We start from the raw sequence: 15,862 nt of genomic DNA, 5'->3' as shown, positions 1-15,862 counted from the left end.
TCCCTCCTTACGCTGTTAACACTACTAGGAGCTGCCTGTGTTATTACACTATTATATATACCCATGTGTCAAATTATATTGGATGTGAGATACATTGATTTACATCTTAGAAGTGAATATTACTATATGTACCCTTCATAAACAACTATTGTGGATGTGAGTTATAGTAGAAAAATATGTCATAAACATTATATTACCTGTTTTTATTGCCATTTCCACACAGGTCATATTATATGTTTTAACAATATTAGTGTAATAAAACACACCTCACATGAATGTGTATGACAATTATATGGTAAATAACCGAGGACAAGGTTTATGGTGAGCTATAAGAATATTTTATTTTTTTTGGCTTCTTGGATGAGGGAGCGGAGGTGACTGTAGTGGATTTCCTTGTTCTCCTGGTTTTAGAAGATTCTGGTGTTTCTGCTGGTGTGCTGGCCACAGATGATATGCTGGAGGCAGTGTCCAGCTGGTGTGTAAAGTGCTCAACCAACACACCCAAGAGTTGATTTTGTTCTCTCCATCTACTGTCCATTTGCATCTGTGTATCAGACAGAATTCCCATTATCTGTGACTGGTTTTGAACACTTGCACTTAATGATGCTGCCATGTCCCTCTGTAGCTCTATGCTACGTTGTTGTATCCTCTCTTGGCTCCTGGTGAACCTTTCTTGGTTCCTGAAGAACCTCTCTTAGCCTCTTTGTATGCTCTCGGTGCTTCTTATGAGCCTCCTCTTGAGTGCAATGTATTCCTCACCCAGGGGAGAATACAATGCATCCACAGGCTCTTGAGCAGCAGGGCTTCTAGTTGCTTGTGGGGCAGGGTCACCTGCATCTCCTGGTGCTTGAGGTGCAAGGTCAGCTACATTTGCTGGTTCTTGTGGGGCAGGTTCAGCTACATCTGCTGGTTTTTGTGGGGCAGGTTCAGCTCCAACCAATGGTTATTTTGGGGCAGGTTCAGCTGCATCTGATGGTGCTTGAGGTGCAGCTGTAGTTTCTGCTATATTTCCATCTGCAGATGGTGGAGCTCATCCAAGTGATGAGGATGGTGGAGCTCGTTCAAGTGATGAGGAAGGTGGAGCTCTCATGGTTGATTGATAGTCCCACTGATGACCAGTGTGTGACCACTCAGCCTGTCCAATTGGCACTTCTTGTGACATAGTCTGTGGGTAAAATCCATGACTGCCATGAGATTGTGTTGTGGGGGGGGTAAATACATGGACCCTTTGTGGGCGTCTTGGCTCCCCCTCAAAGCCAAAGGGAGGATATTCCTCTGGCCAGGAATCTTGCCAGGGGTCATATTGCATTGGTGGTGGCATCACTCCCAGGTCCTCAACTGAAGCCATCCAACCATGCTCATGCTTAGGAGCATACTGTTCTTGCGGTTGTCTGAAGACTGGTGGTGGTGGCATGGATATTTGTATCCTCATAACAGGAGGTTCTGTGGATGAGAGGGATTAGTACAGTAAGATATATGTCCATGTGGGCATACAATGTACATTGATACATGCTAGGGCCTATACTGATTCTCATGTCAAACGTTATAACATGCATGTGCACATTGCGAGTTGTTCTCTGATTTAAATATGAGCAGTATACAGGGATGTGTTTCATACAATAGTTATGTGTCCATTCAATGTCCATTCAATGAAAACTCTACATGTGACTTGTGTCCTGTGTTACTCTGAGACATGTTAGTATTGCACTATGCCATCTCATATCATGAATTTCATTGTGTTAAGTAGCAGTAATTTCAAGTACAATTGTAGATGTTTTTGTTAGTACGCCAAATACCATGCTCCTCGTTGTGTACATGAATGTGTGATATTAAAAGATGTAATATCTCAAATACATATAATACTGGTGTGTGGGATGTTACTCACCAGCATGATGTGCTGTGGTTGCAGCCCCTGAGTCACGAGCCCCTGGAAGTCCATGGACTGCTGTGATACTCAGGGACCTGCGTATCACCTCCTGTTCTCTTCTGGTGCATAGCTGCCTGCCCCATCTTTTCTTTAACCTGCCTCTTGTAGTCATTCTAGCGTTTATTAAGGCCCTCAACAGTCCTCCTCTGCGGGGCCACACTGTTGACGGCATCCTCTACCACCAACCATGCCATTTTTCTCTTTTTGGCAATGCCTTTCCCTTCTCCTGCCCGAAGTAATTGTCACTGTAATTGTCCATGATGGCCTGGACAAGGGCAACATTTTCAGCAAATGAGAAGTTGGGACATCTCAGCCTCTCATCCTCCATGGACACTTTGTTTTCTCCCTTTGATGTCCCTGGTGTGGGTTCCTCCCTATCCTCTCCCTCCTCCCCCCTTCTGTCCCCATGTGCACCCTTTGTCCCTCTCCTAGATGTGCCTGCTCTCTGCCAGTACTTAAGATGGCGATGACAATTGTGGGGGAGGGAAGGGAGCTGTTTGAGGGGGGTCAGGATGTGTCAGGTGGGAGGCTGATCTCTACACTAAAACTAAAATTAACCCTACAAGCTACCTAATTAACACCTTAACTGCTGGGCATAATACACGTGTGGTGCGCAGCAGCATTTTGCAACCTTCTAATTAACAAAAAGAAATGCCAAAGCCATATATGTCTGCTATTTCTGAACAAAGGGGATCCTAGAGAAGAATTTACAATCACTTGTGCCATGATTGCACTAACTGTTTGTAAATAATTTCAGTGAGAAACCTAAAATTGTGAAAAAGTTTGTGACAAAGCTAACGATTTTTTTTATTTAAACGCATTTGGCATGAAATATACCAAAATGGGCCTAGATCAATACTTTGGGTTATCTTCTAAAAAAATTCATATACATGTCAAGGGATATTCAGGGATTCCTGACAGATATCAGTGTTTCAATGTAACTATCGCTAATTTGGGGGGGGGAAATGGTTTGGAAATAGCAAAGTGCTACTTGTATTTATTGCCCTATAACTTGCAAAAAAAACAAAGAACATGTAAACATTTGGGTATTTCTAAACTCAGGACAAAATTTAGAAACTATTAAGCATGGGTGTTTTTTGGTGGTTGTAGATGTGTAACAGATTTTGGGGGTCAAAGTTAGAAAAAGTGTGTTTATTCCATTTTTTCCTTATATTTTATACTATTTTTTTTATAGTAAATTATTGATAAAAATAATGGTATCTTTAGAAAGTCCATTTAATGGCGAGAAAATCAGTATATAATATGTGGGGGTACAGTAAATGAGTAAGAGGAAAATTACAGCTAAACACAAACAGCAAATATATAAAAATAGCCTTGGTCCCAAACGGTCAGAAAATGGAAAAGTGCTGTGATCCTTAAGGGATTAAACTAAGGAAATTGTGGGTTTTCCCATCATTAGAATTATAAGTGCACACTACAGGCTTCATAAACCTGACCCTGCTACATATCTGCCCCTAGTAAGTCTGCGCAGGGGTGATAAGATCATGTAAAACAATACAAGTGTTGCTAACAAAATACCAGTGACAACCCTTTGTCTACTCGGTAACAAGATCAAATTGGCTCCTACAAATAAGGCAAACTATGTGTGTGTGTGTGGGGGGGGGGGTTGGCCATTAAAAAATTAAGTGTTAATCTGTTTGGAAAGTGTATTCACTAGGCCTGTGTGTTAGATTAATGCCACACCACACACAAATCTAATGAAAATAAATTATACTTGCCAGCAATTTTAAAACAATTTTTTATGCAAACTATTTTTACTTAATTAGCACTTTTAGGATATGCACAGATGGCATTTTAAACTGAATAAGGAAATAACATGAATGTGCCTGCACATGCTAGATGCGCACTCCCTTCCAAGTCCTGGGACTAAAGTATCTTTACAGTAGCGTGTGAATATTTTGAGGTAAATATCTTTCTGATTTAACATAAATGTGAAAGCGTGAGTTAAAGTAAAAAGTTCATTCAATAGTGGAAGGATATGTCCATTCCTAGAGGGATCTCTTAGGACAGTGCTCTTCAATATATTCCTCAAAATGGAAGAGAGGAAAAAATAATAGTGTAACTTTGGAAAGTGGAAGACATATTTAGGGATGTAACAATTTAAGGGTTAATTTTTTGAAAGGAAGGAGAAAATGGCATTGTGTTAAAAGGAAGTGTTCCCTGCAGGGAAGGGGGGGGAGCTTTGGGAGGAGGAGATTCAGAGCTGATAATAGAGCTGCAGAACTGAAAGTAAAACCACTAACCTATTTGTCTTGCAGGTTGCCGCATGGAGAGGTCCAAGCGTTCTGCGAAGGCCCCACAAAGATTCGTTGAGGAAGAGGATGCCCCTGCAAGAAAGAAAAAACCTGGGGTTACTGCTAGTGGTGATATCCCTCTCTCTACTATGGTGGTTCCTGTAGTTTCTAACTTTCCTGTCTCTCAAGCTGTTTCAGTTCCTGTGTGCTCTGTGTTTTCTACTGCTTTTTTCCCATCTTATTCTATTTCTCTTCCTGTCCCTGCTCCTGGCCCTGTGTTTTCCTCCCCTTCTCTGTTTACTAATGTTTCCGTTTCTTCCTCTTCACCTCTTGTGTCTCATCACCCCCCTCTCTTTTCCCCCCTCCTTCTGTGATATTATCTGTCCCTACTGTTTCCTCTCTGTCCCTGTCTAATGCCTCTCAGTTGTTAGGTTTAGTGGGGCAGCCGGTTCCTAGTTGGATTCCGGCTGTTGCTCCCCAATCAGTGGCGGATCAGCTACTGTACTCCCCGGAGATGCATTTCTCTCCGGGGAGTGTCAGGGTATCACCATCCCCCTCTTGTGTGTCTGGTCAGAGGGGGATACAAGGTAGGCCATGCGCTCCTTTCATTGAGGCTCCATGTGGGGATCCGGCTTCCTTGTTTGTGCAGCTGCGCGCCCCTGCTCTAGCCCCGCCCACCGCACTTCCGGTCGCCATGTTGGAACCGTCTACGCAGGCCAATTTCTCTGCGGCGATGTCTGGGGCAGGAGCATCTGCAGTTAGCTTTGAGGCCCTGGGGCATCAGGTCCCTGCGGTCTGTATCAATCAGGTAGGTGGAGCCACAGGGGGGGAGCGGGGTGTCCGGGGGGCCCTTCACTCGTAGGGGAAGTGCTATGAGAAAGGGGAAGGTAACTAAAAAAGGCGTACATAAGCCTAAAAAGAACAGTAAGAAGGGTCATACTGCAATTAAGGGGCCAATAGTTCTTTTTGGGACACCAGTGCATGGGGGGTCAGTTAAGAGATCTGATGGCAAGTCTGAGGAAAAGATTGATATCTAGGCATATTTCAGGGGGGCATACTACAGGGACTATGATGTTCAGGGGTACAGCTGGGGAGTCCTCAGGGCAGCTTGTTTCTCCCTGCATTGCTCCCACTTTTCCTTTTGTGTCACAGGTTCCCAGCACTGCGGAAAGTGCGCAGGATGGTGGAGTGGATGCTGGCAGGGCGTCGAAAGGCAGACCAACGGCTAGAGAGCAGGTAATGGTGGGTGCATCCGGATCCTCGCAGACCGGGGCGACGGCAGTCGGAGTGGTATCGGCATATGGAAGCGGTGAGCTTGCACTTACACAACACACTAGCAGGGTTCTGTGGGAAAGGGCTCACACGCCAATGAAACTCAGGGCAATCTTCGGTGCACTTAGGGATTACTCGGATAGGGAGATGGCGGATTTTTTGCAGGCAGGTTTAGCTTATGGTTTTAGAATACCAGTTAAAAGTTAGTTTGTCCCCCATTTGCGGTTCGCAATTTAAAAATCGGCGTACCAGTTTCCGGAAGCCTTGCAAGAGAAGATAGATAAGGAGGTTAGATTAAGTAGAGTGGCGGGCCCTTTTTTGTCCCCTCCGCTTAGAATTTAGTGGTGTTCCCATTGGGCATTGTGCCCAAGAAAGAACCGGGGAAGTTCAGACTCATTTAGCATCTGTCACACCCGAAAGGGAATTCGGTGAACGATGCGTTTGATGAGGCTGACATGTCAGTGGCCTATCAATCGTTTGAATTAGCATTAGCTATTGTACAGAGTTTAGGGGTGGAGACAGAGATGGCTAAAGTAGACATCAAATCTGCATTTCGGCTTTTACCGATACATCCAGATAGTTTTCATTTGATGGGTTGCAGGGCTGAGGGACGGTACTATGTGGATTGCTGCCTTCCAATAGGATGTGCCATCTCTTGTGCATATTTTGAATGTTTTAGTTCATTTCTTCATTTGACAGTGTTACGCAGGTCTGGCCTCGGTCAGGTGTCTCATTATCTGGATGACTTTCTGTTCTTAGGGGCTGCAGGGTCTGGCGAATGTGCTTACCTCTTAGGGACGATGCCATCTCTGATGGCAGAGTTTGGGGTTCCTTTAGCTAGTGAGAAAACGGAGGGTCCAGCTACATGTCTTGTTTTTTGGGCATCAAGGTGGATACAGTGGCTAAGGACTGTAGACTTCCGCTGTAAAAAATTTGGGCTGCCACTGCGTCCATTTCGGTTTTCCTGGAGACAGATTATGCTACCTTAAGTGAGTTTCAATCATTGTTGGGTACACTAAATTTTGCTACTAGAGTCATGCCTATGGGTAAGATATTTAACCGTAGGATGGAGGCCGCTACAAGGGGTTTAACCAACCCGGGGGCACGTATCATGTTATCTAAGGCAATCATTGCTGATTTGCGGGTATGGTTGTGCTTTTTGAAAGACTTTAATGGGGTTAGTATCTGGAGGGCTTCTCCGGTTTCCAGTAGAGAGTTACACCTGTACACGGAGGTTGCGGGTAGTGCAGGTTTTGGGGCGTATTTTGACGGCATGTGGTGTTCTTCAACTTGGCCGCAGGATTGGAGCAGCGCAGGTTTAGTTAGGAATTTTACCCTCTTGGAGTTATTCCGTATCTTAGTTGCTGTTGAGCTATGGTGGGAAAAGTTACAGAAAAGAGTGGTAGTTTTTTGGTGCAACAATCAAAGTGTGGTTTATGCCATTAATGGGCTTTCCGCTAGTTCTCCACCTGTGGCAATTAGTGCTTAGATGTTTGAGGCATAACATTGTGTTTAGCGCTAGACATGTCCCAGGGGTTCAGAATGAGATCGCTGATGCTCTTTCTCGGTTTAAGTGGGATAAGTTTAGGGAACTAGCACCAAAGGCAGAGGTCCAGGGTAACGGGTGTCCAACATATCTCTGGCAGGTGGTGAGTTCTGGGGAGCTGCGCTAAGGCTGTGGAAGGGTTCGCTAGCACCTAGGTCTTGGCAGGCATACAGTGTGGCTTGGCGGGAGTGGAGTTCCTTTTTAAAAGCTCTTTGATACTACTTGGAGTACACCTTTTGTGCAGTTGTTCATTACTTGGTTGTGTTCCCTATAAATGGCAGGTTATCCAATGGTGATATAGGAGGTAAGGCAGTGGCATTTTTTCTCTAAACTGCATGGGGTAGAGGATGTCACTAGGAGATTTTAGGACAGGGCGGCTTTGAAAGGAGTGCGTAGGTTAGGGGGTAAGAGGACAAATCTGAGGGAGCCAATTACTAGGGTTCGACTAGTGCAGTTGATAGGGCAGCTAGGGGTGGTATGTGACTCCAGTTTCGAAGTTTTGTTATTTTCACTGGCATTTTCTTTGGCGTACTTTGCAGCCCTTAGGATTAGTGAATTGGTTGCGCGATCCAAAACTTTGCTGGGAATGGGTTTATTGAAAGGACACGTTAGATTAGTTGACCAGGTGGTTCTAGTGTTTGTGGCATAATTCTACAACAGATCAGGTTGGGAAGGGTAGATGGCTCAATTTGCAATTGCAGGTAGAGCCATCGATATGTCCAGTTTTGCTTTGCGAAAAAAAAAAAAAATCAGGCCTGGGGTAGATGGGTTGTTTTTAGTGCATGAGGAAGGGTCCTTTTATCTCAGTTTCAATTTAGATCTGTGTTGCGAAGGGTAGTTTGTAGTTTGGGATGGGATCCAGCGGTTGTGGCTCATCATTCTTTTCGCATCGGGTCTGCCACCGATGCGGCCATGTTGGTATGTTTGGAGGGGGAGATCAAGGCTATGGGGCAGTATAACAAATATATCAGGCCCTTGAAGCAGTTGTAGGTTAGAGGGCGCGCTAGTTGTTTGTTCGAGGGTTAGCGGCTTTGGTGGTTTAATTTTTGGGAAGCGTGGACCTTATTGTTTGTTGGTGTTTTTTCAGGTCAGGACACGGGTGGGAAAGAATTTTGAAGGTTTACCATTCACATATACTTTGGGCGGCCATCCGGGCAGCATCCCAGACAGGAGGTCAGCAGTTAGGATTACTGGCTGACAAAGTGTCAATTAGGTGGTTGGGTAGGAGGGGCATGTTGTGATCACATCTGCCCGAGCAGGTTGCTGAAGCCAGAAGGAGATGAGGCAGGCCTCATGTTATTCTCCTAAAGGGTTTCCGAGGGAAGAGGAAACTAAATAAGGATGTCAGTAAGGAGGTGCTGGCTTCAGGGGGGAAGGTAGTTATGCATGACAATATTCGTATTGATCATGCTGGACTGTTCAGGAAGGATCAGGTGCATTTGTCCGATAGAGGTACTGAGTTGTTCCTGGGAAATATTAGGCAGGTCCTGGCTTCAGGTTATGTTTAGTGGGGCAAGAGTACCTTGTCCTCTTTTTGGTGGCGGAAAGGGGTGTGGCATAAAATTCCAATTGGACGGTAGCATCATAGAAGGAAAATACAGCGGGCATTCAGGACCCTAGTTACGAGGGGCTAGGGATAGGTCGGCTCGCTGGTCGATCTTCCTTGCGCGGAGACGTAGGCGGAATGAGGGCGTCCTCATTCCCAGGGCGGCCACACCCTTTAGAGGGTTAATTAGGACAAGATCATCTTGCCAGCTGGGTAGATATGCAGTATTAAAGTTATTTATTTACTTATTTAATAAAGCAACCCCTCCCCCCATTGGGGAGGTATTTTTTTTCTCCCAACCCTGAGTGTTGTGTCTTTATTGCATATATGTAAGTTTGGTATTGTGTAGGGTTGGTATTATGTTGACTGAATTTAGCTAAAAAATTTAACCCCTTAGGAAAGTGGAAGACCTATTTAGGGATGTAACAATTTAAGGGTTATTTTTTTTAAAGGAAAGAGAAAATGGGATTGTGTTAAAAGGAAGTGTTCCCTGCAGGGCAGGGGGGAGGGAGCTTTAGGATAGGAGGAGGAGATTCAGAGCTGCTAATAGAGCTGCAGAACTGAAAGTAAAACCACTAACCTGTTTCTTGTCTTCCCTCCCAGCCCTCCCTGTTTTTTTGTTGTTCGTTGTGGTTCCTTTACAGGTTCTGAAGCGGATGGAGGTGTGCAGATCTAAGGCAGCTGGCTTAGTTTCCTTTGGCGGGGGGCTACATAGTCATGTGGACCTTTGTAAGCCCAAAGGCGCTAATTGGTAGTATGGGGTCTCCCTTCGGGATTAACAGTCTTTTGACTGGGGGACCGTTGACTATCCAGTGTTGGAGACTCCTTTACTCCTAAATTGTTAGGTTGGGGGTCTGCATGGCGGCATACTTTCCGAAGTGTTGCGGAAAGGGGTGTGGCATAAAATTCCAAATGGCCGGTAGTATCATAGAAGGAAAGTACAGCGGGTGTTCAGGACCCTAGTCACGAGGGGCTAGGGATAGGTTGGCTCGCTGGTCGATCTTCCTTGGACGGAGATGTAGGCGGAATGAGGGCGTCATCATTCCCAGGGCGGCCACACCCCTTAGAGGGTTAATTAGGACAAGATCATCTTGCCAGCTAGGTAGCTATGCAGTATTAAAGTTATTTATTTACTTATTTAATAAAGCAACCCCTCCCACCATTGGGGAGGTGTTTTGTTCTCCCAACCCTGAGTGTTGTGTCTTTATTGCATATATGTAAGTTTGGTATTGTGTAGGGTTGGTATTATGTTGACTGAATTTAGCTAAAAAATGTAACCCCTTAGTTAAACAGCTGTGAACACTTGTAGGTAAAGACAATTTCTTCCACTATTGAATGAACTTTTTAGTTTAATTTACGCTTTCACATTTATGTTATTTTTTTTAACTTTGTGAATCATTTGTACATTTATTTTTTATCTTTCTGTTTTAGATTGAGATGTTTGAGCACGTTATACTGACCAATTTGTAAAGTCTGCCCAAGATCTTTCTAAGATTATTAGAACTAAACAGAATAATAATAGGAATCAGGCAATAAAAAAAAAATCAAGGTGTAAGATATACAAATACTAGAAATATTAATACATTTTGAGTAATATAAAAATATCTATAATAAAAGGTGAGGTAAATCAGCAGAACAGGAATACAATTTTGGGATAAAATATCTTTGCCCCAGATTTCTTCTGATGATTTGCAATTCCTGAATCAAAAGTCTATACATAAAATAAATGCAGACGTTGATTAAACAAAATGTAAAAAAGCATCTGGCCAGAGTAACTCCATATGGAAGTTTACAAAATGATGCCAGGTGTCATTATATCTACCCTAGTTACATGAATACTACTGTGAACAGGATTTCAAATCTTTATAGTTTTCATCCTCTAATATAATTACCCTTAAATATTAATCTTCCAGATCTATACAACATAATGGTAGAAAATCTCTTTAAGTGGGGCCATATCACAACGTTACAAATATATTATAATCTTTGTTTTCTATCATTCATATGAAACAATATTTTCTCCTGAAAGAAATATTAAATATCAGTTGTTTAAATATAAGTTAAATTGGATACTGCAGTATTGGTATTGTACTTCCTACTAATTCTCACTGTCAGACATTTTGTCATGTGCTCCACCCCCAGCCCTTTAACTTCTCTTGGTCAGTACTGAGTTGTGTTAAATCACACTGCAATGGGGTGTGGGAGAGATAGGCACTAAAATGTTCATTTCAATTGGTATATTGGTTAGAGATAAGGAAAGGAAGCCTGTTTAAATAGAGTAATAACATCATGAGTTATGGTCTCCTGGCAAGCTCAGTCCATTTAAAAAAGGACCATAAAATATAAAATGTGAATTTCAAAAGATCAGTAGATTATTTTTCCTGATATTTTTTTCTGCCTCTGTACCATGTGACAGCTATCAGCCAATAACAGACTCATATTTTTATATAATGTGAACTCCTGCATATGCTAAGTAGGAGCCGCTGCCTCAGGTAATTTAAAAGGCTGTGTACAATTTAATAATGAAAATAAATTACAAACAGCAAACAGCTATTTCACATAAAAACTAAACCTAAAGGTGAAATTTCCCATATACATTACACTATTTTATACACCGGTAAAACAAGTCATTAGAAACACATTAAAGGGACAGCAAAGTCACAATTACACTTTTATGATTCAAATTTAAACAACTTTCCAATTTCCTTCTATTATCAAATCTGCTTTATTACCTTGGAGACCTTTGTGGCAAAGCTTATAATTCACTATGGTGCGCTAGCTGCTGATTAGTGGTCACACATACAAGCCTCTTGCCATTGGCTCACCTTATGTGCTCAGCTAGCTCCCAGTAGTGTATTGCTGCTGCTTCAATAAAGGATACCTAGAGAATGAAGCAAATATCTTAATAGAAGTATAGTGGAAAGTTGTTTAAAATGATCTGTTCTATTTAAATAATGAAAAACATTTTGGGTTTCTTACCTAAGATGGCAGAAATTATTTAAAAGGTGGAGGGCTGGAGAGCTTTTTGGGAGGGATCAGGGAGGTGGGAAGGTAAGGGGGTAATCATACACTGAAGAAAATAATAAATTAAAAAATGGACTAAAACTGCAGACTGCCTGCTAGTACCTTACATGGGGTGACCAGTGGGGAGAGAGGAGGAAACAGAGCTGTTTGGGAGGCGTCAGGGGGTGGGAAGTGTCAGGCGGGAGAGCAATTTCTACACTAAAGCTAAACTTAACCTTACAAGCTACCCGGTTAACCCCTTCACTGCTGGGAATAGTAAGTATGGTGACCAGTAGCAATTAGCTTTCTTCTAATTACCAAAAAGCAATGGCCATGTATGTCTGCTATTTTTGAACAAAAGGGAATCCAAATAAACTTTTATAACCATTTATGCTATGATTGCACAAGCGCTATGTAAATAATTTTAGGGAGAATCCCAAAGTTTGTGAAAAAGTTTTTTTATTTGATCACATTTGGCTGTGAAATGGTTGCATTTACTATACCAAAATTTGCCTAGATCAATGCTTTGGGTTGTCTACTAAAAATATATAGTTTATATAGGTAACTAAAAAAAAACAAAAAAAACAAAGGCTTTATTTCTGTTTAAATGTAGTGATGGCAAAAATGCTAAAAATGCTCTGGTCTTTTGGGGAAGATTTAGTCTGAAATGACCGGTCCTTAAGGGGTTAAAGTAAGGTTTTTGCTAATGTGTTATATATATTCACATATACATTCACATGACAAGAGGAAACAGAGAGATATTAATAAAACACAGCCCAGTAAAGTAAGAAGAGATATAACCCCAAGGCAGAACATACAGTGATCTGAGATGTCATCACAGAAATGCCTAATTTAAAATTTTATTTTATTTAAAAATGACCTGCAGAAAGTTTTTCACTAAAAAATTTCATCGCAGAAAGTGAAAAAAAGTTCTGCCTCTGGGGACAGAATATAAAACAAAACACAATATTATCTGAGAATACACAAATAGATAAGGGAGAATGTGACAATCAGCACAAGGTGTTGTGTAACTGGAAGGAATAGTTGCTGGGGAAGGTGGGGTAGATAAGGTAAGAAGGGAGATAGGGAAGGATAATGTATAGGGGAGTATAGAGCACAGAGGCAGTAAATGACATCAGGTGCTATTAGACACAATCAGGCCCATTTATCAAGCTCCGTATGGAGCTTGAAGGGCCGTGTTTCTGGCGAGTCTTCAGACTCGCCAGAAACACAAGTTATGAAGCAGCGGTCTAAAGACCGCTGCTTCATAACCCTGTCCGCCTGCTCTGAGCAGGCGGACAGGAACCGCCGGAAATCAACCCGATCGAATACGATCGGGTTGATTGACAGCTCCCTGCTGGCGGCCGATTGGCCGCGAGTCAGCAGGGGGCGGCGTTGCACCAGCAGCTCTTGTGAGCTGCTGGTGCAATGTTAAATGTGGAGAGCGTATTGCTCTCCGCATTTAGCGAGGTCTTGCGGACCTGATCCGCAGTGTCGGATCAGGTCCGCAAGCCCTTTGATAAATGGGCCCCAATGTATTGTCTGTACCTGATCACATATAACAGCCAATGACACTAAATACTGAGCATGGGCTAAATTAGCATCATTAGAGTGAAGCAGTTGGTTCTGTGCACAAACCAACTAATCGATTATGAGATTCGCTGACAACTATTTTAATAATCCATTATTATCGATTATACCGATTAGTTATTGCAGCTCTAAATTACATTGTGTAGTTCTGTATTTAGTGTAACACTGAAAAATGAAAGAAATATTTTAGGTTTAATGTCCCTTTAAAACTGACCCTGCTACACATCTGCCCCTAGTTAGTCTGAGCAGGGGTGATAAGATCAAGTAAAACAATACAAGTGTTGCTAACAAAACAGCAGTGACACTTTGTCTACTCTGTAACAAGGTCAGATTGGCTCCTACAAATAAGGCAAACTATGACCGGGCGCCCCTCTGCGCTAGTTACCGGGCGCCCCTTGATAAAGCAGGGCTGATAATGTTCGGTTTGGGGGCACAGTGTGTATTAACCCTTCACTGGAACAGAGAGCCACACAGTATGTATTAACCCTTCACTATCACAGAGAGCAGCACAGTGTGTCTTAACCCTTCACTAGCACAGAGAGCAGCACAGTGTGTATTAACCCTTCAATAGCACAGAAAGCAGCACGGTATGTATTAACCCTTCACTAGCACAAAGAACAGCACAGTGTGTATTAACCCTTTACTAGCACAAAGAGCAGCACAGTGTGTATTAACCCTTTACTAGCACAAATAGCAGCACAGTGTGTATTAATCCCTTCACTAGCACAAAGAGCTGCACAGTGTGTATTAATCCCTTCACTAGCACAAAGAGCTGCACAGTGTGTATTAACCCTTCACTAGCACAAAGAGCAGCACAGTGTGTATTAACCCTTCACTAGCACAGAGAGCAGCACAGTGTGTATTAACCCTTCACTAGCACAGAGAGCAGCACAGTGTGTATTAACCCATTCACTAGCACAGAGAGCAGCACAGTGTGTATTAACCCCTTCACTAGCACAGAGAGCTACACAGTGTGTATTAACCCATTCACTAGCACAGAGCTGCAGTGTGTATTAACCCTTCACTAGCACAGAGAGCTGCACATTGTGTATTAACCCTTCACTAGCACAGAGAGCTGCACAGTGTATATTAACCCTTCACTAGCACAGAGAGCAGCACAGTGTGTATTAACCCTTCACTAGCACAGAGAGCAGCACAGTGTGTATTAACCCTTCACTAGCACAGAGAGCAGCACAGTGTGCATTAACCCTTCACTAGCACAGAGAGCAGCACAGTGCGTATTAACCCTTCACTAGCACAGAGAGCAGCACAGTGTGTATTAACCCTTCACTAGCACAGAGAGCTGCACAGTGTGTATCAACCCTTCACTTGCACAGAGAGCAGCACAGTGTGTATCAACCCTTCACTTGCACAGAGAGCAGTACAGTGGGTATTAACCCTTCACTAGCACAGAGAGCAGCACAGTCTGTATTAACCCTTCACTAGCACAGAGAGCAGCATAGTGTGTATTAACCCTTCACTAGCACAGAGAGCAGCACAGTGTGTATTAACCCTTCACTAGCACAGAGAGCAGCATAGTGTGTATTAACCCTTCACTAGCACAGAGAGCAGCACAGTGTGTATTAACCCTTCACTAGCACAGAGAGCAGCATAGTGTGTATTAACCCTTCACTAGCACAGAGAGCAGCATAGTGTGTATTAACCCTTCACTAGCACAGAGAGCAGCACAGTAAGTATTAACCCTTCACTAGCACAGAGAGCAGCACAGTGTGTATTAACCCTTCACTAGCACAGAGAGCAGCACAGTGTGTATTAACCCTTCACTAGCACAGAGAGCAGCACAGTAAGTATTAACCCTTCACTAGCACAGAGAGCAGCACAGTAAGTATTAACCCTTCACTAGCACAGAGAGCAGCACAGTGTGTATTAACCCTTCACTAGCACAGAGAGCTGCACAGTGTGAGTTAACCCTTCACTAACACAAAGAGTTGAACAGCACTTAGTATCCCATTGTCTGGCACAAGCAGATGAATAACATGCACTAATAGAACAACATTTATAACAATTATAAACTTTTTAAGCAGAATAAAAAGTGACTAAAATGTTTTATCACACAATACACACAGCCTGACTCACTCACCCAGCAGCAGCTGCACAGGAAGTAAATGGGAGGGGAACAACAGAACAAAACACTGGAGCTCCACTATAGACAGGAAACATGTGACCTCCACTCAAAGGTTTTTGTTTTTGTTTTTTTTTTAAATCAACTTTAATGTAACAACCAGTAGACAATAATTCTGAAAACTAAACATTTTGCAGCTTTCTTGTGCTTAAATGGACACTGAACCCAATCTTATGCAATTTTAATCAAGCTTCTAATTTACTCTTATTATCAAATTTTCTTCGTTCTCTTGCTATCTTTATTTGAAAAAGAAGGCATATAAGCTAAGAAGCTAGCTAATTGTTGGTTCAGACAACGGACAGCACTTGTTTATTGGTACTGTCCAATCAGTAAGGACAACCCAGGTTGTTCACCAAACATGGGCCGGCAGCTAAACTTACATTCTTGCTTTTCAAATAAAGATACCAAGAGAATGAAGACAATTTGATAATAGGAGTAAATTAGAAAGTTGCTTAAAATTTCATGCTCTATCTGAATCACAAAAGAAAAAAAATTGTGTTCAGTGTCCCTTTAATGTTCACTCACAGTGGTTTATGCTGATTGTCATTTATAAAGTAACCACTGTGAATGAACATTAAGC

The 15,862-nt window shown here is 42.7% G+C and overlaps 2 protein-coding genes across 2 annotated transcripts in view; both read right to left on the bottom strand.

Annotated features, from left to right (window-relative positions):
* The window catches only part of LOC128659976 (gastrula zinc finger protein XlCGF26.1-like), a 434,460-nt gene extending 423,052 nt beyond the window's left edge, over window positions 1–11,408 (bottom strand). The window contains exons 1-2 of the mRNA XM_053713569.1: window positions 11,372–11,408; window positions 4,192–4,275 (exon numbers count right to left, since the gene is read on the bottom strand). The gene's annotated coding sequence lies outside the window, so the exon portion shown is untranslated. The remainder of the gene's footprint in view (window positions 1–4,191; window positions 4,276–11,371) is intronic.
* LOC128659979 (uncharacterized) lies at window positions 316–15,257 on the bottom strand. Its single transcript, XM_053713575.1, has 2 exons — window positions 15,241–15,257; window positions 316–1,443 (listed from the first exon to the last, which is right to left on the bottom strand). The coding sequence occupies exon 2, from the start codon at window positions 1,430–1,432 to the stop codon at window positions 1,031–1,033; it is 402 nt and encodes a 133-aa protein (XP_053569550.1). The 5' UTR covers window positions 1,433–1,443; window positions 15,241–15,257; the 3' UTR covers window positions 316–1,030.
* Window positions 15,258–15,862: the final 605 nt, after the last annotated feature.

Source organism: Bombina bombina, chromosome 5, assembly GCF_027579735.1.
Source record: "Bombina bombina isolate aBomBom1 chromosome 5, aBomBom1.pri, whole genome shotgun sequence".
Classification (NCBI taxonomy): domain Eukaryota; kingdom Metazoa; phylum Chordata; class Amphibia; order Anura; family Bombinatoridae; genus Bombina; species Bombina bombina.
Note: the sequence above shows the minus strand (reverse complement) of the source record. Positions and strands in the feature narration are given on the sequence as shown.